The sequence below is a fragment of the Zalophus californianus genome, chromosome 16 (genome assembly GCF_009762305.2).
Source record: "Zalophus californianus isolate mZalCal1 chromosome 16, mZalCal1.pri.v2, whole genome shotgun sequence".
Classification (NCBI taxonomy): Eukaryota; Metazoa; Chordata; class Mammalia; order Carnivora; family Otariidae; genus Zalophus; species Zalophus californianus.
In genome coordinates, this window is record NC_045610.1 from 49762480 (window position 1) to 49786131 (window position 23652).

The following is a 23652-nucleotide window of genomic DNA, read 5'->3' on the forward strand; positions in this document are numbered from 1 at the left end:
TTTTTTCCCTTTTGCTACTTCTCACCAGTAAAAATCCTGACTCTCCTTACCCCTAATATATTTGCCTGTTTGCTCAATCCCTTTTTGTAGCCAATCCTGTGACAACACTGGGCTGTCATCGTCACGAGGGTCAATGTGACTGCCCCGCTGGGTCTGCCCCTTGACTTTTGGACAGAATTAGGAAGGAAGGACAAAGGAATGGAGGGAGGGAGGGAGAAAGGGAGGAAAGAAGGAAAGGGTTCACTGTTTTTAATTTGAGGTACAATTAGCATATAATGCACAGATTTTAAATGTTTAATTGGATGAATTTTTAATATTTAATAAATTATTTTTTTAATTGAAGTGTAGTGGACACACAACGTTACATTAATTTCAGGTGTGCAGCATAATGACTTGACAAGTCCATACATTATGCTGTGCTCACAAGTGTAGCCACCACCTGTCACCATACAACGCCATTACAATATCATCGAGTATATTCCTTATGCTGGGCCTTTCATCCCTGTGACATTCATTCAGGGACTGGAAGCCTGGACCTCCCACTTCCCTTTCACCCGTTTTGCCCATTCCTCATCCTTCCCTCCTCTGGCGACCATCGGTTTGTTCTCTGTTATTTATGGGTCTGTTTCTGCTTTTTGTTTATTTCTTTGTTCATTTGTTTTCGTTAAATGAGTTTTGATCATGGCGGGTACCCTAGTAACAAACATGTAAAAGAAAATAGAGAATGTTCCTGCCCCTCCCGAAAAGCCCCTCAGGTGAGGGTACATCCATCAGCAAATATCGTTAAAAACCCCTCTTCTGTCACTGCTCCCCTCAACGACTATCACTCCATTTGCGTCTGTTGCCAAAAATGTCTCTTAGTTCCATACTTCTCAGATTTGTTTTCCTGATGCCCCACCTGTTTAGTTTCTCTCTTTCTCCATTTCCACCTCAGATCTTGTTTTTATAAAACAACTCGGCCCTGCCTTCTTTAGTTTCTCTCTTCTCCACACATTGAGGGAATTCTCCACAATAAAGCCGAGCCTGTGAATGATCTAGAAAACCCTTTGAAGGGGAAGGTGGAGTAAGAGTGTGTGTGTGTGTGTGTGTGTGTGTGTGTGTGTGTGTGTAAAGACTGTGATTTAATCACAGAGGGGGAAGGGCCACTGTTATTTTCTATTAGTGGCAGTATACTTTTCCTCTTGTCACAGAACACAATGTTCATTAGAAGCAAAGTTCAAGAATCACTGCCTGACAAGAATATTTCTTAAACTAATGTGTGTCGAGCAACTTTAGACCTCAAAGACCATCCAAATGAGAACCAGCAAAGGCAATTGACTCAGAGCTTGCTATAACAAGGGAGTCAGCCATCATTTGCGTATGGCAGAGACTCAAAGTCAAAGGAGTGGTCAAACTCGATTGTGGAAACAAAGGGCAAATTTCAAGTATGTCCTGATGGGACATTGTTGGTATGATAGGGTCGATGTCGATGGAAGTGGACTAACTAGAAGCTGGGCATCCTATGTGATTGATTAAAGAACATATTTGGCTTTCTCTAGTTCATCCTAAGTTAGGCCGATTGCTATGGAGGTTGTGATTTGGCTTGCTGGATTGGTTGCTACAGAAACTGGGGGTCAGAGTTCTATTTTTATATATTTTCTGGACATTGTCCACTTGTATATTCAGTCACTGAGAGTGAAGGATGCATGAGACGACAGGGAGTCATGGCCGGTCCTCTCTGAACCCTCCAAGCAACGTCATCAGCATTGGCCATTGTCTCCTCATACTCAACTTCTGTTCTTTTCAGAGTCCCAGCTTGTAACTTCATGTCAACTTTCCAATCCCTAAAACGGATCTAGAAATCTGCCTAGACAGATCTAAGAAGTATTAAGAACAATGAGCAGGACTTTGTGTTGACTTGATGTGAGAAGACTGAGGTTTTGAGGATAGCTTTGAGGTTGCTCCTGGAGCTCCCAGGATGATCTTGTTACTAACTACAAGTAAAACAGAAGTCTAGAAGAAATCATCATTTTCTGAAAGAAGATGATGAACTTGGATTTTTAGGGATTGTAGTTTTAGATGCTTCCCTGTGGATGTTCTTTAGAATCATGCATCTGGAAACTGGAATATCATTTTAGAGGTGTGGAGACTGAAACCCAGAGATGTTCCAAAATTCCTATGTCAAGACTGTGGGGGAAGCAGATGCTCCAGACTTCTGATGCTCCACCCACTACGTACACAAAACTAAGGATAGGGGATGAGAGGTCTGGAGTAGAGGCCTGACAATCTGGGAATCACCAGGATTCTATCGGAGGTGGTAATGGACCGTGTTGTGCCATTAAAATAAATGTTATGAAGACGGAAACCATTTGCCAAAGATTTCACAACAAACCCACGGAAGTGAAAGTAAATGATTAAAAAATGTAGGTCTCAGAGTTCCCTTCAAATTGTGATATTTTACCTTCTATTTACAGAGGTAAAAGGACACAAGAGAAAAGGTTAATGTTTAAGCACTTTTATATTTGCATCCCTCTTTTTTAGCAGAGGAAACCATTTTGGTAGTGTCTGTGTGAGTCATCCACAATGATTTCTCTGGGGCGCTTCTTGTTCTCGATTTTTCTCTGCCATGTTGCTACTGCAGGACGGAGTAAGTACTCTTTGCTTTTGCAAATATAATTAATATACCCAACACCCTAGTATATGACAAGGATCAATAATGATCATTAAAATTCTTTCTAGTGTGGATGCTGGGGAGTCTGGATTGAAACTGATTCTTCAATATTGCCATGCTTAAAGCTCCTCCCTAAGATATTCAGCCAGTTGAAGCCTCGATGTATCGACCTATAAAATGGGGATAACTATAGTACCCTTCAAAGGAGGGTTAGGAGGAGATTAGATGAGATATTGCATATGTGAAATATTTGGTACAGAACTTGGCATAGTTACTATTGGTAGCATTAAATAGTTTTTTTCATTTTTGTGCTAGCTGAGCTTAAAAATGAAAACACATTTTTTTTAAATTTTATTTAAAATCAATTAATTAACATATAGTGTATTACTAGCTTCGGAGGTAGAGTTTAGTGATTCATCAGTTGCATATAACACCCAGTGCTCATTACATCAAGTCCCTCCTTAATGCCCCAGCCCCCCACTTGCCTCCCCTCCAGCAACCCTCAGTTTGTTTCCTATAGTTAAGAGTCTCTCATGATTTGTCTCCCTCTCTGATTTTGTCTTATTTTAGAAAAATATAAATTTCTTAACTAACTGCTTTGTGCTCTATTTCAGCCTGTCCCAAACCAGATATTTTACCATTTGCCACCGTTGTTCCATTAAAAACATCCTATGACCCAGGGGAGGAGATCGTGTACTCCTGCCATGCGGGCTACGTGTCCCGGGGTGGGATGAGGCGGTTCACCTGCCCTCTCACAGGACTTTGGCCCATCAACACCCTGAGGTGTACCCGTAAGTCAGTGCCTTCTCTCACATGCTCTCCCCTCATTGGGATTCGGGACACTTGGGGGATAACCCACTTTGTCATGCTGGGGCATAGAGGGCCAGCGGAGCCACAGAGTGGAGGGCCGTGAAGAAACAAGAGGGCATGAGGGAGTGTTCGTGGGAGGGGAGAGCAGAGGTGATAGGTCCTATGTAGAGAGGAGGAGGTAAGCATAGCCCAGAACTAGAAGAGATGTAAAAAAGCGACCTGCTATGATAAAAGAGAGAGAAACACTGCAGAAGTAAAAAAAGATGTACAGATACTCTGAAATTTAGACAGATGCCAAAGAGACTCTTGAAAAAGTAAAACATGAGGAACCATCAGATCTTTGGACTTGACCTCAAAATGAAAGCAGATTTAATAGAATCATCACATTATAATAACATATAATAAATATAATTATATGAATTATATATGATTATATAACCATAATTTATAAAATAAATTATAATAATTTATATATATAAATATAATATAAAGAACTTAAGCATAAATTTATTGCTATCACCTATGGTAGATGGTTGCTTTTCTTTATTCCTCAGTACATGGTTCTGTGATATCATGCCAGCATTACTTTTTACAGTCAAATATGGAGCAATCAACCGAATAGAATTTCTGGCAATTTTATGTAAACAGTAAAAAAAAAAAAAAGGACTATATGGGTCTATCTGAGCTCTGGTTATTTTGGTCATATGAACATGACCTTTGTGAAAATCATACATTTCATACAAGTGATTTTAGTATGCTTTTTGATTCAAAAGGACTAAACAAGATTTTTAATGAAAAACAGCTATAACATCATAAGGGAAAAGTTTTCTTTAAATTGGTCATAACTCTGGAATACTAACAATTTCATTTTTTCAAGTTACTTTCCATGTGTATATTTTTGCATCATTGCAGAGAGTAGGTACCATTTTGTATTTTTCTATATTCATCAGCATAACATAAATATTGGCTGTGTCCCCATAGTCTTCATAATTCATATTTTGTTGGTTGCATAAGAATGCAACTGTTGATTTACCATAGTTGATCAAAACAATCACCTGATGGTAAACATTTAGGCTGTCCAATTTTTGTTATTAGAGGTAACGGTACAATGAGCCCCTTTGTGCATATATCATTTGACTAAGTTTGAGTTATTTGCTTAGAACAGTTAACAGTAGAGTTATTGGATCAAAGAATAGAAATGAGTGTGTATGTTTTTACTTTAATGAAAAATTCTACAAATTGAAATTTACCTTTCTATCTTTAAATTACAGCCAGAATATGTCCTTTTGCTGGAATCTTAGAAAATGGAGCTGTACGCTACACAACTTTTGAATATCCCAACACGATCAGTTTTGCTTGTAACACTGGGTAAGGACTTCTAGCTAACAGAGGCAGAACATTTCTGTGCCCTTAAGCTAAACAGCAAGACATATTTTACTTTTAGCCTTTAGGCTGGACTTGCTGAATACAAATCATTTGTTGTCCTGCTTTTCATCTATACCACAGTGGTGTTAGGGTAGGGGAAGGGATGGAGACCACAACAACTAATAAAATATGAAGTTGCTACTGTATCCAACTTTCCTTAGTTAATTACTTAACTGAAGAGGTACATTGGAAAGACTAAAACTGGATGGTAATTCTTTATCATCTCTGGGACAAATCTTGGCATGAAGGATAAAATACTTTAGGAATTGGACTTCAGCTTTGGACATGAGCCTAATTTGATTGACTGACCTGGGAGTCTCCAGAAGGGAGTTCTCTGGCGAAGGCTGGGAGTGTGATGGTATAGAACAGAGTTCTGTTGATCCTCACACGATGCAGGGCAGCATCCCCAGCAAGAAAGCATGTGTGGTCCGTCATATAGCCTTATGAGCAAAGGCATCACCAGTGACATTGTCCATATAGGTCGGCTGTACCTTAGGGCCAAATTTTCCTGAGGATTCTTGTTTGGGATTAGAAATTAAGAAATTCCGTGTGTGAAAGAGAAATGGACTCCTTTCATCTGAAACACCAACTAACTTGTGGGTCTGATGACAAAGGATCTTGAAACATTTGGCTTCGAGGAGACAATGTTACATTTTCGATGGAAATATACTGCATTGTTTTTACCCATTTGTGTGAGTAGAGTGAAGAGTTTCAGGAAATGAATAGTAGCCATGCCTCAGTTTGATTCACTTTTGTGACCCTGAAGAAGTGATGCTGCTTTGTTCCATGTAAGAAGCAGCTAATTTGGCCTGCTGATTAGAAAAGAGGGATTTTGGGGGGTTGGCTTCTATGCCTCCAGCTACGGAAACTTCTCATTCTTCTGTGAGTCCCTGGCAGCCCTGGGCCGGGAGATTTGATGAGCCTTAAGTGAGTGCTGAGCTCCTCAAGAAAGCAGCGTTACAAAATGGGGAAAAAGTCAGTAGCGTGAATCTGAGGTGATGCTCAGTGGAGAGGACATTTGAGATGCTATCGATGGATTATTCTACCGCTTGATGGGTTACATTTTCCTTCTGTAGGTTTTATCTGAATGGAAGTAGTTCTGCTCGATGCACCGAGGAAGGAAAATGGAATGTTGACCCTCCTGTCTGTACTCGTGAGTCTGCGGGTCCTCAGTTCTGGGGAGAGCGATTAGTTGGTTTGCCTGGGACTTTGCTGGTCTTAACCCTGTACATTCCATGCCCTGGAAATCCCTCAGTCCTGACTCCTTGGGATGGTTGCTCACCCTCGTGGGGAGTGTTCATCCTGATATCATCTTACGCTGGAGGATCAACAACCCTTTTGGAAGGACAGAAGGAAAGCATTCAACTCATGAACACATTTGTATCCTCCACCTGGTGGAACCAGTGATAGCTGGGCTTATTCATTCCATCATTCTCTCAGTTTTTGACAGGGGCTTGGCTACATGTGGCATTGGTCAATCAGGGACTGCCATCACTTGACTAGAAAAACTGGAAACTGAGATCAAACATCTTCCTCCTTTTCTGGGACCTCATTCATTCATTTATACAATTATACATACATTCATGCATTTATACATTCATTTATACATTTATGCATATTGAGAACCTAATGTGCGTCATATCCTGTTCTCAGCACTGAGGCTATATGGCTGAAAGAGACTTCTGCCTGCCCTCAGCAAGTGTGTCTAGAGGTGAGGGACATAGGAAAGTAACCTTCACAGTGACTCTAGACTCCACCAAAGGGCCTTGCCTCATAGGAGTGGAGTGGGATTGTTCCCCAAAACACTGCTGGCTTATTCCGGGGACCCTCAGCCAAGCAGTCAGGGGTGGCTCTGCGTAATGCTGATATAGGGAGGGATGTTCTGATTGTGATTCACGGGAGTCCAGTCTTCGACCAGGAGGCCCACGCATTACAATCATGGTTATGGCTTTTTAACATTTCAGTGAGGTCTGTCCTAGCAAGAGTCGGTGAAAAAGTCAAGCAATTTCAAATCAATGATGGTTTAAGAAAAGCTGAACTACCACAACAAAAGGTTTTTAAGGCCAAATTAGAGGTCTTTACTCAGCAGTAAAAATCACCACTGTTCCTGTAGTTTCCCTTGGAAGCAGATTTATATCAACTATGTAAAGTCACTTTTGCTTCTTGGTTACAAACCGAAGATCTGCTTTCACTTCAGTCTAATCTAAATCAATGCTTCTCATACTTTAATGTACTGCGAATCACCTGGGCATCTCATTAAATGCAGATTCTGATCCACACTCTGGGGTGGGGTCTGAGCTGCCGCATTTCTTGTAAGCTTCCAGGCAAGGCCCCTGCCGGGGTCTCACGGATCCCACTTGGAGTAGCAAGGATCTAAATAATTCAGATGAAATCACATTCACTCACTTCCTTTACATTAGTGTAACTCTCCCTGGACTTATTGAAACCCTGTATTAGTCCTCTCAGGATGACAACCCAGACATTGTCTCCACATAAAGTTACTTGTGTAAGCGCCGTGCATTCAGAGTGCAGAAGCAGGAGATAGTCAATGGGAACAAACCAACGTAAGCCAGCGGTGGAACGTAGATGGTCGCAAAAGACTTTGTACCATGTGCTATTATGAGCAGTTATTGTAGGATGGTCCTCCACCAACTCGGACTTCCAGAAACATCTAGCATTTGGATCACAGACTGATGGAGACCTATGCACTGTGTCATTGTATCAGGCAAAATCGTGGTGACAAGACAGACTTACTTCATTTTTCAATCTTTTCACTGGTTCAGACATCTGGTTTTCAGATCATATTTTCTTCTGTGCCTTCTTTAAGGGACTGTTTTTACCCTGGTATTTGATCCAATTTTGCATTTTCTCAAGTTAATCTTTGCTTTTTTGTTTTTTCCTCTCTGGAAAGAGCATCTTTAAAAGACTCAACTATTTCATAAAGGTGATCATTCTTTCTTTTTCCAGCTGTAACCTGCCCTCTACCATCCATTCCTAAGTTTGCAACCCTTAGTGATTATAAGCCATTTGCTAAAAACCACTCCCTCTACGGAAACAAGGCTGTCTTCGAATGTTTGCCACACTATGCCATGTTTGGAAATGATACAATTACCTGCACAGCACACGGAAATTGGACTACATTACCAGAATGCAGAGGTAGGTGCAAGGACAAGAGACAGCTGTTATGACAGTGTAGAATCCCATTTTTGAGAACTATGGAAAATTCCACTGTCATCGAGTGTTTCCGATGGCCTTGTTCAACAAATGTTTATTGGCACCTACCATGTGCCAGGCAGTGTGCTAGGTATTGGGGATACCAGATGAATGAGACCTGGCTTCTGACCTCAGGAGAATTATATAAAATGCGATGAACTGTTTGGAGCTGCCTGGGAGAGCTTCCGAGAAGAGAAGTGGAGAATGAGGGGAAGGCATGGAAAGTCAGGGAAGCGTGAGAGAACAGGGTGTGTGCATGGACAGTTGAATATGGTGGTGAGGTTGGTTGAGAGAAGCCAGGATTAAATTGGGACATCCTAGGAGATGAGGGTGAAAAACTGGGCTGTAGTCAGATTGTCCCAAGCTTTTATAGTCCACCTAAATTTAAGAATCACAAGAATATTTGATTTAAAAAGTTATGAAAATTCTTCCTCTTCTATTTATTTTTATTTTTCAGAGAGAGAGCACATGTGTGTGCTCGTGGGGTGGAGAGGGGCAGAGGGAGAGGGAGAAGGAGAGGGAGAAACTCTTAAGCAGGCCCCATTCCCACCACAGAGCCTGAAGTGAGGCTCAAACCCACGCCCCTGAGATCATGACCTAAGCCAAAATCAAGAGTGGGATGCTTGACCAACTGAGCCACCTGGGTGTGCCCTTCCTCTTTTAATTTGACCTATCATTGTTATCTTTGAATTTGTCAACTGCAAAACAAGTAGACAAATTATAGACTTTATCATGCACACAAGGAGTTATACTAAGGACTGCTACTTTCTCCTGTAGTAGATATTGCAGGTATCTCTTGAATGATTCAAAGCATAAATGCTTTTTAGCCTGGGGAAACTACCAATAATAATACCCAGCACCTTCTGCGGGACTTAAACTCTGGGCCAGGTACTGGTCTCCTGCTCTATATGTGTCATCTCATCTCGTTTAATTCTCTCAAGTCCTAAGCAGTAGGTTCTTTTTTTTTTTTCAAACTTTCACCTACACGTATCAACCATCAACATGTTGTGATTTTCTCTGTCTCTCTCTCTCTTTCCATAGACAGATGCTTTTTCTTCCTGAACCATCTGAAAATAAGTTGTACACATCATGACACTTACCCATAAATACTTCAGCATGAATGTCGTTAGAACAAGAACATTGTCCCTGTAGACAAGACTTTTAATGTGTTTTGAATTATTAACAATAATGATTTAAACTATTATAATAGTATAAACAATTAACAACATTTATTTAATGTGGAAATTTCCTCTCAATTGACCCCGAAGTGTTCTTTATACACATGTTTTGTTTTACATGGGATCCTGTCAAGAATCACACATTTGGTTTAGTTGTCATGGCTCCTTTTTTTTTTTTTTTTTAAAGATTTTATTTATTTATTTGAGAGAGAGAGAACGAGAGATAGAGAGCATGAGAGGGAAGAGGGTCAGAGGGAGAAGCAGACTCCCTGCTGAGCAGGGAGCCCGATGCGGGACTCGATCCCGGGACTCCAGGATCACGACCCGAGCCGAAGGCAGTCGCTTAACCAACTGAGCCACCCAGGCGCCCCGTCATGGCTCCTTTAATTAAGAATGATCCCCTGCGGGATGCCTAGGAGGCTCAGTTGGTGAAGCAGCTGCCTTTGGCTGAGGTCATGATCCCAGGGTCCTGGGATCGAGTCCCGCATTGGGCTCCCTGCTCAGCGGGGAGCCTGCTTCTCCCCCTGCTCATGCTCGTTCCCTCTGTCTCTCTCTCTCTCTCAAATAAATAAATACAATATCTTTTTAAAAAGAATGATCCCCTGCCTATTTAGTTGTCTTTCCTTGCCATTTTAATTTTTTTATTTCTTTTTTAAAAATTTTTAAATAATTTTTTATTGTTATGTTAATCACCATACATTACATCATTAGTTTTGATGTAGTGTTCCATGATTCATTGTTTGTGCATAACACCCAGTGCTCCATGCAGAATGTGCCCTCTTTAATACCCATCACCAGGCTAACCCATCCCCCCACCCTCCTCCCCTCTAGGACCCTCAGTTTGTTTTTCAGAGTCCATCGTCTCTAATGGTTCATCTCCCCCTCCTACTTACTCCCCTTCATTCTTCCCCTCCTACTATCTTCTTCTTCTTTTTTTTTTTTTCTTAACATATATTGCATTATTTGTTTCAGAAGTACAGATCCGTGATTCATCAGTCTTGTACAATTCACAGTGCTCACCATAGCACATACCCTCCCCAATGTCTATCACCCAGCCACCCAATCCCTCCCACCCCCCACCACTCCAACAACCCTCAGTTTGTTTCCTGAGATTAAGAATTCCTCATATCAGTGAGGTCATATGATACATGTCTTTCTCCGATTGACTTATTTCACTCAGCATAACACCCTCCAGTTCCATCCACGTCGTTGCAAATGGCAAGATCTCATTCCTTTTGATGGCTGCATAATATTCCATTGTGTATATATACCACCTCTTCTTTATCCATTCATCTGTCGATGGACATCTTGGCTCTTTCCACAGTTTGGCTATTGTGGATATTGCTGCTATAAACATTGGGGTGCACGTACCCCTTTGGATCCCTACATTTGTATCTTTGCGGTAAATACCTAGTAGTGCAATTGCTGGATCGTAGGGTAGCTCTATTTTCAACTGTTTGAGGAACCTCCATACTGTTTTCCAGAGGCGTTGCACCAGCTTGCATTCCCACCAACAGTGTAGGAGGGTTCCCCTTTCTCCGCATCCCCGCCAACATCTGTCGTTTCCTGACTTGTTAATTTTAGCCATTCTGACGGGTGTGAGGTGGTATCTCATTGAGGTTTTGATTTGGATTTCCCCAATGCCGAGCGATGTGGAGCACTTTTTCATGTGCCTGTTGGCCATTTGGATGTCTTCTTTGGAAAAATGTCTGTTCATGTCTTCTGCCCATTTCTTGATTGGATTATTTGTTCTTTGGGTGTTGAGTTTGATAAGTTCTTTATAGATTTTGGATACTAGCCCTTTATCTGATATGTCATTTGCAAATATTGTCTCCCATTCTGTCGGTTGTCTTTTGGTTTTGTGGACTGTTTCTTTTGCTGTACAAAAGCTGATTATCTTGATGAAATCCCAATAGTTCATTTTTGCCCTTGCTTCCCTTGCCTTTGGCGATGTTTCTAGGAAGAAGTGGCTGCGGCTGAGGTCGAGGAGGTTCCTGCCTGTGTTCTCCTTTAGGATTTTGATGGACTCCTGCCTCACGTTTAGGTCTTTCAACCATTTGGAGTCTATTTTTGTGTGTGGTGTAAGGAAATGGTCCAGTTTCATTCTTCTGCATGTGGCTGTCCAATTTTCCCAACACCATTTGTTGAAGAGACTGTCTTTTTGCCATTGGACATTCTTTCCTGCTTGGCCAAAGATTAGTTGACCATAGAGTTGAGGGCCCATTTCTGGGCTCTCTATTCTGTTCCATTGATCTATGTGTCTGTTTTTGTGCCAGTACCATACTGTCTTTATGGTGACAGCGTTGTAATAGAGCTGGAAGTCCGGAATTGTGATGCCGCCAGCTTTGCTTTTCTTTTTCAATATTCCCTGGCTATTCGGGGTCTCTTCTGGTTCCATACAAATGTTAGGATTATTTGTTCCATTTCTTTGAAAAAGGTGGATGGTATTTTGATGGGGATTGCATTGAATGTGTAGATTGCTCTAGGTAGCACTGATATCTTCACAATGTTTGTTCTTCCAATCCATGAGCATGGAACGTTTTTCCATTTCTTTGTGTCTTCTTCAACTTCTTTCATGAGTATTTTATAGTTTTCTGAGTACAGATCCTTTGCCTCTTTGGTTAGATTTATTCCTAGGTATCTAATGGTTTTGGGTGCAATTGTAAATGGGATCGACTCCTTGATTTGTCTCTCTTCTGTCTTGTTGTTGGTGTATAGGAATGCCACTGATTTCTGTGCATTGATTTTATATCCTGCCACTTTATTGAATTCCTGTATGAGTACAAGCACTTTTGGGGTGGAGTCTTTTGGGTTTTCCACATACAGTATCATATCATCTGCAAAGAGTGAGAGTTTGACTTCTTCTCTGCCGATTTGGATGCCTTTGATTTCTTTTTGTTGTCTGATTGCTGTGGCTAGGACTTCTAATACTCTGTTGAATAGCAGTGGTGAGAGTGGACCTCCCTGCCGCGTTCCTGACCTTAGGGGAAAAGCTCTCAGCTTTTCCCCATTGAGAATGATATTTGCTGTAGGTTTTTCATAGATGGCTTTTATGATATTGAGGTATGTACCATCTATCCCTATACTCTGAAGAGTGTTGATCAAGAAAGGATGCTGTACTTTGTCAAATGCTTTTTCTGCATCTATTAAGAGGATCATATGATTCTTGTTCTTTCTTTTGTTAATGTATTGTATCACGTTGATTGATTTGTGGATGATGAACCAGCCTTGCAGCCCAGGGATAAATCCCACTTGGTCGTGGTGAATAATCCTTTTAATGTACTGTTGCATCCTATTGGCTAGTATTTTGGTGAGAATTTTTGCATGCATGTTCATCAAGGATATCGGTCTGTAATTCTCCTTTTTGATGGGGTCTTTGTCTGGGTTTGGGATCAAGGGAATGGTGGCCTCATAAAATGAGTTTGGAAGTTTTCCTTCCATTTCTATTTTTTGGAACAGTTTCAGGAGAATAGGTATTAATTCTTCTTGAAATGTCTGATAGAATTCCCCTGGGAAGCCATCTGGCCCTGGGCTTTTGTTTCTTGGGAGATTTTTGATGACTGCTTCAATTTCCTTAGTGGTTATAGGTCTGTTCAGGTTTTCTATTTCTTCCTGGTTCAATTTTGGTGTTGATACATCTCTAGGAATGCACCCATTTCTTCCAGGTTATCTAATTTGCTGGCATAGAGTTGCTCATAATAGGTTCTTATAATTGTTTGTATTTCTTTGGTGTTGGTTGTGATCTCTCCTCTTTCATTCATGATTTTGTTGATTTGGGTCATTTGTCTTCTCTTTTTGATCAGTCTAGCCAGGGGTTTATCAATCTTGTTAATCCTTTCAAAGAACCAGCTCCTCGTTTCGTTGATCTGTTCTACTGTTCTTTTGGTTTCTAGTTCATTGATTTCTGCTCTGATCTTTATGATTTCTCTTCTTCTGCTGGGTTTAGGCTTTATTTGCTGTTCTTTCTCCAGCTCCTTTAGGTGTAGGGTTAGGTTGTGTATTTGAGACCTTTCTTGTTTCTTGAGGAAGGCTTGTATTGCTATATACTTTCCTCTCAGGACTGCCTTTGCTGTATCCCAAAGATTTTGAACCGTTGTGTTTTCATTTTCATTGGTTTCCATGAATTTTTTAAATTCTTCTTTAATTTCCTGGTTGACCCATTCATTCTTTAGTAGGTTGCTCTTTAGCCTCCATGTATTTGAGTTCTTTCTGACTTTCTTCTTGTGATTGAGTTCTAGTTTCAAAGCATTGTGGTCTGAAAATATGCAGGGAATAATCCCAATCTTTTGGTACCGGTAGAGATCTGATTTGTGACCTAGGATGTGATCAATTCTGGAGAATGTTCCATGGGCACTAGAGAAGAATGTGTATTCTGTTGCTTTGGGATGGAATGTTCTGAATATGTCTATAAAGTCCATTTGGTCCAGTGTGTCATTTAAAGTCTTTATTTCCTTGTTGATCTTTTGCTTAGATGGTCTGTCCATTTCAGTTAGGGGGGTGTTAAAGTCCCCCACTATTATTGTATTGTTGTCAATGTGTTTCTTTGCTTTTGTTATTAATTGCCTCATATAATTGGCTGCTCCCACGTTAGGGGCATAGATATTTACAAGTGTTAGATCTTCTTGTTGGATAGACCCTTTAAGTAGGATATAGTGTCCTTCTTCATCTCTTATTACAGTCTTTGTTTTAAAATCTAATTTGTCTGATATCAGGATTGCCACCCCAGCTTTCTTTTGGTGTCCATTAGCATGGTAAATGGTTTTCCACCCCCTCACTTTCAATGTGGGGGTGTCTTTGGGTCTAAAATGAGTCTCTTGCAGACAGCATATGGATGGGTCTTGTTTTTTAATCCAATCTCATAGCCTGTGTCTTTTGATTGGGGCACTGAGACCATTTACATTCAGGGTAACTATTGAAAGGTATGAATTTAGTGCCATTGTATTGCCTGTAAGGTGACTGTGACTGTATATTGTCTGTGTTCCTTTCTGATCTATGCTGCTGTTAGGCTCTCTTTTTGCTTAGAGGACCCCTTTCAATGTTTCTTGTAGGGCTGGTTTCGTGTTTGCAAATCCCTTTAGTTTTTGTTTGTCCTGGAAGCTTTTTATCTCTCCTTCTATTTTCAATGACAGCCTAGCTGGATATAGTATTCTTGGCGGCATATTTTTCTCGTTTAGTGCTCTGAAGGTATCATGCCAGTCCTTTCTGGCCTGCCAGGTCTCTGTGGATAGGTCTGTTGCCAATCTAATGTTTCTACCATTGTAGGTTACATATCTCTTCTCCCGAGCTGCTTTCAGGATTTTCTCTTTGTCTCTGAGACTGGTAAGTTTTACTATTAGATGTCGGGGTGTTGACCTATTTTTATGGATTTTGAGAGGGGTTCTCTGTGCCTCCTAGATTTTGATGCCTTTTTCCTTCCCCACATTAGGGAAGTTCTCTGCTGTATTTTGCTGCAATATACCTTCTGCCCCTCTCTCTCTTTCTTCTTCTTCTGGGATCCCAATTATTCTAATGTTGTTTCGTCTTACCGTATTGCTTATCTCTCGAATTCTGCCTTCGTGATCGTGTAGTTGTTTATCTCTCTTTTTCTCAGCCTCTTCATTTTCCATCATTTGGTCTTCTATATCGCTGATTCTTTCTTCTGCCTCATTTATCCTAGCAGTTAGTGCCCCCATTTTTGGTTGCCCCTCATTAATAGCCTTTTTGATTTCGACTTGGTTAGATTTTAGTTCTTTTATTTCTCCAGAAAATGTTCTCTAATAACTTCCATGCTTTTATCAAGCCCAGCTAGTATCTTTAAAATCATGATTCTGAACTCTAGGTCCGACATTGCACTAATGTCGTTATTGAGTAGGTCCCTGGCAGATGGTACTACCTCTTGTTCTTTTTGTTGAGGTGATTTTTTTCATCTTGTCATTTTGTCCAGAGGAGAATAGATGAATGAGAGAACAAAATGCTAACAGGTTAACAACATCCCCAGATAATATACTCTAAACAAATCAGAAAAGACCTGAAACCAGGGGGAAAGAAAGGAAAAAGAAAGAGAAAAAAAAGAAAAAGAAAAAGATAAAAACAAACAAAAACAGAACAAAACCAAAAAACCAGAATATGATCAAATATGATCAGGCTGGTGCATAGATCAGTGTCACACACTAGATTTTGGGCGTATTATGGTCTGTTAGAAGAAACTGCCTCCTAAAATTTTAAAGAAAAAAAGACTTATATATGTACAAAATAAGGGTTGATACGATGAAGGGATGGAATAGGACTGTAAAAATGAAAATTATAAACAATTTTAAAAGAGGAATTGATCAGAAGGTGTTTGAAAAAATAAAGAAGAGGATTTAAAAAAAGGAAAGAAAGAAAGAAAAAAAAGGGGAGAGAATGTGATCAGGCAGGAGACTGGAAAAAAGCCATACACTAGAGATTTAGGGTATATTTTGATCTGTTAGAAGAAACTGTATCTCAAAATTTTAAAGAGAGAACAACTTATATATATATGCCAAAAATAAAGGTAACTACTATGAAGGGATAGAATATGACTCTAAAAATGAAAAATAAAAATGTTTTTTTGAAAAACCGGATTTTTAAAAAATTTTTTTATTTATTTTTTGACAGAGAGAGAGACAGCGAAAGAGGGAACACAAGCAGGGGGAGTGGGAGAGGGAGAAGCAGACTTCCCGCCGAGCAGGGAGCCCGATGTGGGGCTCGATCCCAGGACCCTGGGATCATGACCTTAGCCGAAGGCAGACGCTTCATGACCGAGCCACCCAGGCAAGGGATTGATAAGATGTTGGTTGGAAAAGGGAAAAAGAAAAATTCACACACAAAAAAATAAAAACAGTTAAAAAAATTAACTTTGAAAGACTAATGAATCATGGTAAAAAAGCCATGAATTCTGTGTGCAGTGTTCCCCTAGCGCTGGAGTTCTCCCGTTCTACTTGATCAGTAAACTTGGTCTTGGTCTTGGCTGCCTTTCGTGCTGATCTTCTGGGGGAGGGGCCTGTTGCCGTGGTTCCCAAATGTCTTTGCCGGAGGCTGAATAGCCCCGCCCTTGCCGGGTCCGCTAAGTAATCAGCTCAGGTTTGCTCTTGGGAGCTTTTGTTCCCTGCAAGCTCTCGGTACAGCTTTGGAGGACCAGGGTGAAAATGGTGGCCTCCCAATCGCCGCCGGGGAGGAGCCGAGAACTCGGGGCCCCGCTCCTCAGTGCTCCCCCAGAGAAAAGCAGTCAGTCGCTCCCGCGTCCCCGGTCTCCGGCCGCACTGCGTGCTCACCCGGCCTGTGACCGAGCGTTTCTATCTCTGGCACCCGACCCCGTGTGGAGTCTCCAAACCCAGCAGATCCCTGCGGTGCGCTCCCGCGCCGCTCCTCCCCGGGGGAGGAAGGGGAGTCTCCCCGGCTCTGCCGCTTGTTGGGTCCCTGCTGGAGGAGCAGTGGCCCGACTGGGCCGCGGATCACAGTTTATGGCCACCCCGAGCTGAGAGCCCGCGCCTCGGCTCCGTCTCTGCAGCGGGCTTCCCCGCTCCGATACCTGGGAGCTCTGCCGCACTCAGGCACCCCCGGTCTTTCTGTGACCCCGAGGGTCCTGAGACCACCCTGTCCTGTGAGGGTTGTCCCTCTGCGGAGCCAACTTATAAAAGTTCCAATTTTGTGCTCCGCGGCTCTATCACTTGCGAGAAGCGGCCGACGGAGGTCCCCTCCCCCCCGTCTATCCTCCCGAATATCGCCTCGGATTCACTTCTCTGCACGTCGTACCTTCCAGTAAGAGGTCGCTTTTCTGTTCAGAGAGTTGTTGCTACTCTCTTCTTCGATCTCCTGTTGAATTTGTAGGTGTTCAGAATGGTTTGATCCCTATTCAGCTGAATTCCTGAGACCAGACGAAATCCAGGTCTCCTACTCCTCCGCCATCTTGCTCCGCTCCCCTGTAGATTATTTTTTTTCTATTTTTTTTTTTTAGAGAGAGAGCATGTGTGAGGTGTAGGGGGGAAGGGGCAGAAGAGAGGGAGAGAGAGAGAGAATGCCAAGCCGATTCCATGTCCAGCATGGAACCTGACCTGGGGCTCAATCTCTCTACCCTCAGATCATAACCTGGGCCAAAATCAAGAGTTGGATGCTTAGGGGCGCCTGGGTGGCTCAGTCAGTTAAGCATCTGCCTTAGGCTCAGGTCATGATCCCAGGGTCCTGGGGTTGAGTCCCTCATCAGGCTCCCTGCTCAGCGGGGAGCCTGCTTCTCCCTCTCTCTCTGCCTGCTGCTTCCCCTGCTTGTGCTTTCTCTCTGTCAAATAAATAAATAAAATCTTAAAAAAAAAAAAAAGAGACACTCAACTGACTGAGCCACTCAGGTGCCCCTCCTTGACATTTTTAAACAATACAGGCTAGTTGTCTTGTAGAATATTCCATCATCTGACTCTAGGTGATGATTTACTTGTGATTAGATTCAAGCTAAATGATTTTGATAAGAATCCATTCTATCACATCAGGAGGCATCACTGGTCATGCTTCGTTTGAGCCCTTGGTCAGGTGGGTTGTGTCAGATCTTCTTTCCCTTTTTGGAAAGCAAATGGTGGGTGATACTTGGAGATGGTGTGACTATCTACTCTCTAGTGGGCATTTTGTCATCCTCTGATGATCCCCGACTTAGTCAGTTATGACTCAGGCAAACTGGTGACTTTCTATCTTTTCTATATTAATTAGCTTGCATTCTTCTGTAGAAACAAGTTTTCTTTTCTTCTGTGGATTATTTTGAAAGTATTATTATAGACTCATAGATTCAGGTGCCAGGAAGCAGCACCATGTTTCTCCTTCATATTTCATTCTGGCTTCTTGTATGGAATGAAGACATTCATAAGAATTGAATTTAACATCTGAAATCCAATAACGGTGTGCTAGTATGCGTGGAGGGAGTCTTTGTGTTTTAATTTCATGGTTTGTTGATTAAAAGAGAGAGGCTTTTTTTTTTCTCCTTTCAAACCCACCATTTTAGATGGCATGGAGATGAAATTTGGAATAAATAATACACTGTGATTGTATGAGAGCCCAAAGAACTTGGTAACTCATTGATTTACTTTCAAAGTGTTGTTGTTTCTTTTTTAATATCTAGGGTTCTGTGGGCATAAGAAAAGGGGGACAGAATTAAGCACCTAAGTCCCTAGAAATTGTAGTCCAGCTACAGGAACACCCAGTGACTGAATGGGGTAATGGAGACTGGAACGTAAATATTCTGTATCTATGGGACAGCACTACTATTTATACTAATATGTCTTATTGAATACACTTTTTAGAAGTAAAATGCCCATTCCCATCAAGACCAGACAATGGGTTTGTGAAGTATCCTGCAAAACAAACACTTTATTACAAGGATAAAGCTATATATGATTGCCATGATACATTTGTCTTGGATGGCCCACAAGAAGTAGAATGTAGCAAATTTGGAAACTGGTCTGCACAACCAAGTTGTAAAGGTATGAAATATGGGTGAGGTCTTAATACGTTGTGAACTTATCCAGTGGATTACCCTTACTTGCCATTTTCTTGTTCCAATAATTTTCCACTTATTGCTCAGACTTGCTTCACAGTTATTTGTATGTGAAAGACTTTAGGACTCACATGTGCATGGGGGACTTGGTGCTTAGCAAGCTTGTTTGAGATGAAACTGTAGGAAATAAACAGATCCTTTGTAAGCATTGATGATATGGTGGAAAATTGTGTGGGTTTCCTCTACTTGTTTTCCTGTGAGCATCCTTTTCTGCTTTGTTCTAGTCTAGATTCTTCTCCTTGTTGCAGAAACCAATCACACATTCAAGCTAGTTCAAGGAAATGGGGGTTTATCATAAACAGGCAACAGGCATTTGTATGGACACTGAAGATGAGGAAATGAAATACAACCGGTCCTGAGGATTCAAACCAAAAGCCAGGCCCTATTACTACTCTTTCCATATCTCAGTGGCCTCATTGTCTCTCTCATTCATGTTTCCCTGCTCACTCACCTCGAACCTGGCTTGACTCTACACCAGGACCTCTCAGCCCAAGGACTCATCACTAACTGGTATCTTTTCCTGGGAACACTGGTTCCTTTTGAGTTTGGGTATTTATCCTTGATCCAGGGTCATGCTTATGCAAAGAACAATAACCTAGCACTATATTTCTGCTCAGGTTGCTACAGGGCTGAGCAGTTGAAGCAGAAAAGGAAATTAGGCACAACAGACAGAATGATGTATAATTAGTGTCTTAGTTGGGGTCCCCTAGACGCAGAGCCTGAGACAGGGATTCAGGTGCAGATGGTTTATTCAGTGAGTGTCTCAGGAGAAAGTGAGGCAGGTAGGATCAAGTAGGCACTGGCTCTCAAACTTCACTGTGCCCCAGAATCACCTGGAGGGCTTATTTAAACACAGAGTTTCTGATTCAGTAGCTCTGGGGTAGGACCTGAGAATTTGCATTTCTATCAAGTTCTCAAGTGATGCTGCTGCTGCTGATCCAGAAACTAAGTTTTGAACAAATAGGTGGTCTCAACTAGAGTCCAGTTTCAATTTCATCCCCTTGGGAGCTCTGGACCATGAATTCTACCCTAGAGTTGATCCCACTAAAAGGCATGGGGACCTGCTTTTTGTATCTCCTTATTGGTCAGTCATTGGCTATGGGCTCCTCCCTTCCCTGACCCTGGTGTGGGGGCTGATTTGCTCCCAGAAGAGATGGCTCCCTTATGGCTGAGGGCAATTTTCAGAGAAAGGAACATTTGTGAACTATCATCAGCCAGTGCTCACAGTGGCTGGTGGATGGACACCTTAGCTCAATAAATGGGATCTAAGTGGGGCACTGGAGGTTTATATGAAATGACAGTATCTCATAGAAGTTCTTTTTCACTGAAGCCTAAAATCTGATGCTTCTGCTTTGACCTTCTTAAGTGGCTACTACAAGGGGGGAAAAGGGCAACTTGGAAGCCGTGACTAATGGTTCTCTTGATAAAGAACTTCCATTAGCAATGACACTGATGTTACTCACTATGAACACTCTTGGAATTTTCCTGTCTTGAGCAATGTGTTTCACGTGTACTCATCTACTGCTCCAAACGCTACATCATCCTTAAGGAAGACTAACTGGACTCCTAAATCTTGACTAAAAATATTGTCTCTTTCAGCTTCTTGTAAATTATCTGTTAAAAAAGCGACTGTGCTATACCAAGGAGAGAGAGTAAAGCTTCAAGAAAAATTCAAGGATGGAATGCCGCATGGTGAAAAAGTTTCTTTCTTCTGCAAGAATAAGGAACAGAAATGTAGCTATACAATGGATGCTCAGTGCATCGATGGCACCATTGAAATCCCCAAGTGCTTCAAGGGTGAGTCTGACACTGGTACTTTTAGCTAAGATTTCCACTTGCCCCTCACCACAAGAAGTACTTTATATTTTTTTTTTGCACAAAATAGTTATATTTATTTAGAATTGCATAAGAAATACATATAATAAGATAAAACTCAATAGACATCTGATTACAAAATGGAAGAAAAATATGTTTTCTAGTAAACAGAATTCTATGCTTACTACTTGAATTTGAACTGTACATTTTTTTTTCAAGATTTTATTTATTCATTTGTGAGAGAGACAGAGAACAAGCAGGGGGAGAGGCAGAGGGAGAGGGAAAAGCAGACTCCCTGCTGAGCAAGGAGCCCGATGCGGGACTCGATCCCAGGACCCTGGGATCATGACCTGAGCCGAAGGCAGACGCTTAACCATCTGAGCCACCCAGGCGCCCTGAACTGTACATTTTTGATGTTTACTCAATGAATGACTTTCTACAAATGACTTAAGTTTTCAAGTCTTTGTATCTTTGTCAGTAAAACAGGAATTATAACATATATCTCATCATTATAAGAAGCCATGTCAGTTTGGCCACTGGATTTTCTCTAAAGATTTTATTTATTTATTTGAGAGGGAGAGAAAGAGCAAGCAAGCATGAATGGGAGAGAAGGGTAGAGGGAGAGGGAGAAGCAGGCTCCCTGAAGACTGAGCCACCCAGGCGCCCCTGGCCACTGGAGTTTTAAAAAAAGAGAGGGGGAGCAGGAGAAAAGAATGAGATGAAGCAATAAACTGATTCATTTTCTCCACTTGCATTAACATTTTCCTTTCCAATTTTTTCCCCCTAAAACTCAGGGTTGCAGTTTTATTCAATGAATATTGAGATGAATTATGCCATCTTGTGTAATTCCAGAGTAGGCTCAAATAAGAATAATAATGTTGCATGGAATATTGAACAATAATAATATTTACTGCCTCTCAGTCCCAAATTATAGAGAACTCACCCCAATTTCAAAGTAACTCATGGTAATGGTGATTGGTTTATAGATCTTCTAACCTTTTTTCCCTTTCTTCAGCAACTCCTAGAGTTTGAAAAGTCCCCATTAGAGCAAAGTATTCATTAGAGCAAAATATTTTAAGGAAGATGAGATTATGTTTGTGTGAGATAAGGAACTGTATAATGATTAGCATTTAGAACTGCTAACTTTTTAAATTTTCAGGTTTAGGGTTTAAATATCTTTGTACTATGAAGGAAGGATGAGCCAGAGGCTGAAGCTACTATTGGCTCTTAGTTTAGAAGTGTTCCAAGAGGGATGCCTGGGTGGCTCAGTTGGTTAAGTGTCTGTCTTCGGCTCAGGTCATGATCCCAGGGTCTTGGGATTGGGCCCCACATCAGTCTCCTTGCTCAGTGGGGAACCTGCTTCTCCCTCTGCCTGCCGCTCCCCGTTTGTGCTCCCTCTCTCTCTGACAAATAAGTAAGTAAAATCTTACCAAAAAAGCGTTCCAAGAATGTGGACAGCCCTATCCTGGGCAGGCAGGTTAGAGGAGAGAGGGGTTTGAGAAGTGACCAGCTAGAGACAGAGAATGGAATGATAATTAGTAAATCACACCTACGTCATAGGTTCGATTATCAGAAATATGATCCATGCCACAGAGGAGGTGCTCAAACAATGACAGTTATTATAATCACTAATGGTTAGAAATGCACTGGGTAAATTGTTACTGTTCAAAATATAGCAGACCCCTGGGCAGATGTTAAATACTGAAATTGACAGAGGACATGTAGCCTCCTACAAATCAGTACACAAAATATTAGAAGAGGATAATTTAAAAAAACCAAACAGAGTTTTGTTGATGAATTTCTTCAGGCTATTGTACCTTATAGTCTTCAGACAGATGTGGCACTGTTAGTGCATCGGGGGATAAATAAAAGGCTGATACAGGCTTTTTTTTTTCCTTTTAATCTTGACTATCAGAATTATACAGAACCTTTTATTTTCTCTCTTGGAAATGAGTGCCTTATCACTTCCCTGATGTTTTCTCCTATCACTTAAACTTTACAGTCAACGGTTTTATTCGTATAATTAAATTTTCCCACACGTTGGTAAAATGTATTTGATTTGGCTTAGCTACTTAGCAAATTTAAGAAATGATCATTTCTCTTAGAGTCTTATCTTTTTCTTCCCAAACAGAACGCAACTCTCTGGCTTTCTGGAAAACCGATGCATCAGATGTAAAGCCATGCTAAACCGGTTTTCAGATTCAAAATTAAATGCCACACTTGAATCAGTGTTTGTCCAAGGAACATAACGGAAGTGGAAAAATAAAGTGACCGAAGTTTTTCCCTCTGTTGCTGCGGCGCGGTAGCTTACTTTTAGTTATGTTAGCTGGTTAAGAAACCCAAATACGTGGAACATGTCATTTCATGGCTGGGGGTTGGAAAGGGTACACGGTTATCCAGGTAACTCAGTTCGCCTCTCCCTTGTTCTACTCTCAAATGCTTTCACCTCAACCGACTGCAGTATTTTTCACAGAATGGTCCAGAGAACCATCACATGAGCCCTCAGCTCTGCCTGGCAGGCTTACCATATTTCTCTAATTTAGACACTCCTCTCCTCTCCAAGGTGGCTACTTCTCTTCTCAACCAACCGTCCTCAAGCCACCTTCTCTCCCCTCACTCTCACCTGATCATCCTGCTCCTATTGCACTGAGAAAATAGAAAAGACCTTTTAAAGACCTTCCCATTGGGCGCCTGGATGGCTCAGTTGGTTAAGCGGACGACTCTTGATTTCCGCACAGGTTGTGATCTCAGGGTCTGGGGATTGAGCCCCAGTGGGGAGCATGCTGGAGATTCTCTCTCTCTCCCTCTCCCTCTGCTCCTCCCCCCCACTCGTGCATTCTCTCTCTAAATAAATCTTTAAAAAAACAAATAAAATAAAAAATCTTCCCATGACCAAATCTGTCAAGTTACCAGTACCTGTACCAGATTCTCTGCCCTCTGTCTTGTTGCAGTGGCTAAACTCCGTCTCCATCTAAGGGCAAACCTTATGCACTGGATCCCATCTTCTCTCCTCTACCTAAGGATTTTGC

The 23652-nt window shown here is 41.5% G+C and overlaps 1 protein-coding gene across 3 annotated transcripts; it reads left to right on the top strand.

The window, feature by feature from the left end:
- The first annotated feature begins 2520 nt into the window (after nt 1-2520).
- Nucleotides 2521-22914, top strand: APOH (apolipoprotein H). Of its 3 annotated transcripts, XM_027625972.1 has the most exons (8): nt 2521-2626; nt 3265-3441; nt 4732-4828; nt 5962-6038; nt 7853-8041; nt 18555-18734; nt 20408-20605; nt 22755-22914. In XM_027625972.1, the coding sequence occupies exons 1-8, from the start codon at nt 2563-2565 to the stop codon at nt 22808-22810; spliced, it is 1038 nt and encodes a 345-aa protein (XP_027481773.1). In that variant the 5' UTR covers nt 2521-2562; the 3' UTR covers nt 22811-22914. The 3 variants fall into 3 exon arrangements, with proteins under 3 accessions (XP_027481773.1, XP_027481774.1, XP_027481775.1); XM_027625973.1 differs by lacking the exon at nt 18555-18734; XM_027625974.1 differs by lacking the exon at nt 7853-8041.
- The last annotated feature ends 738 nt before the right edge of the window (nt 22915-23652 follow it).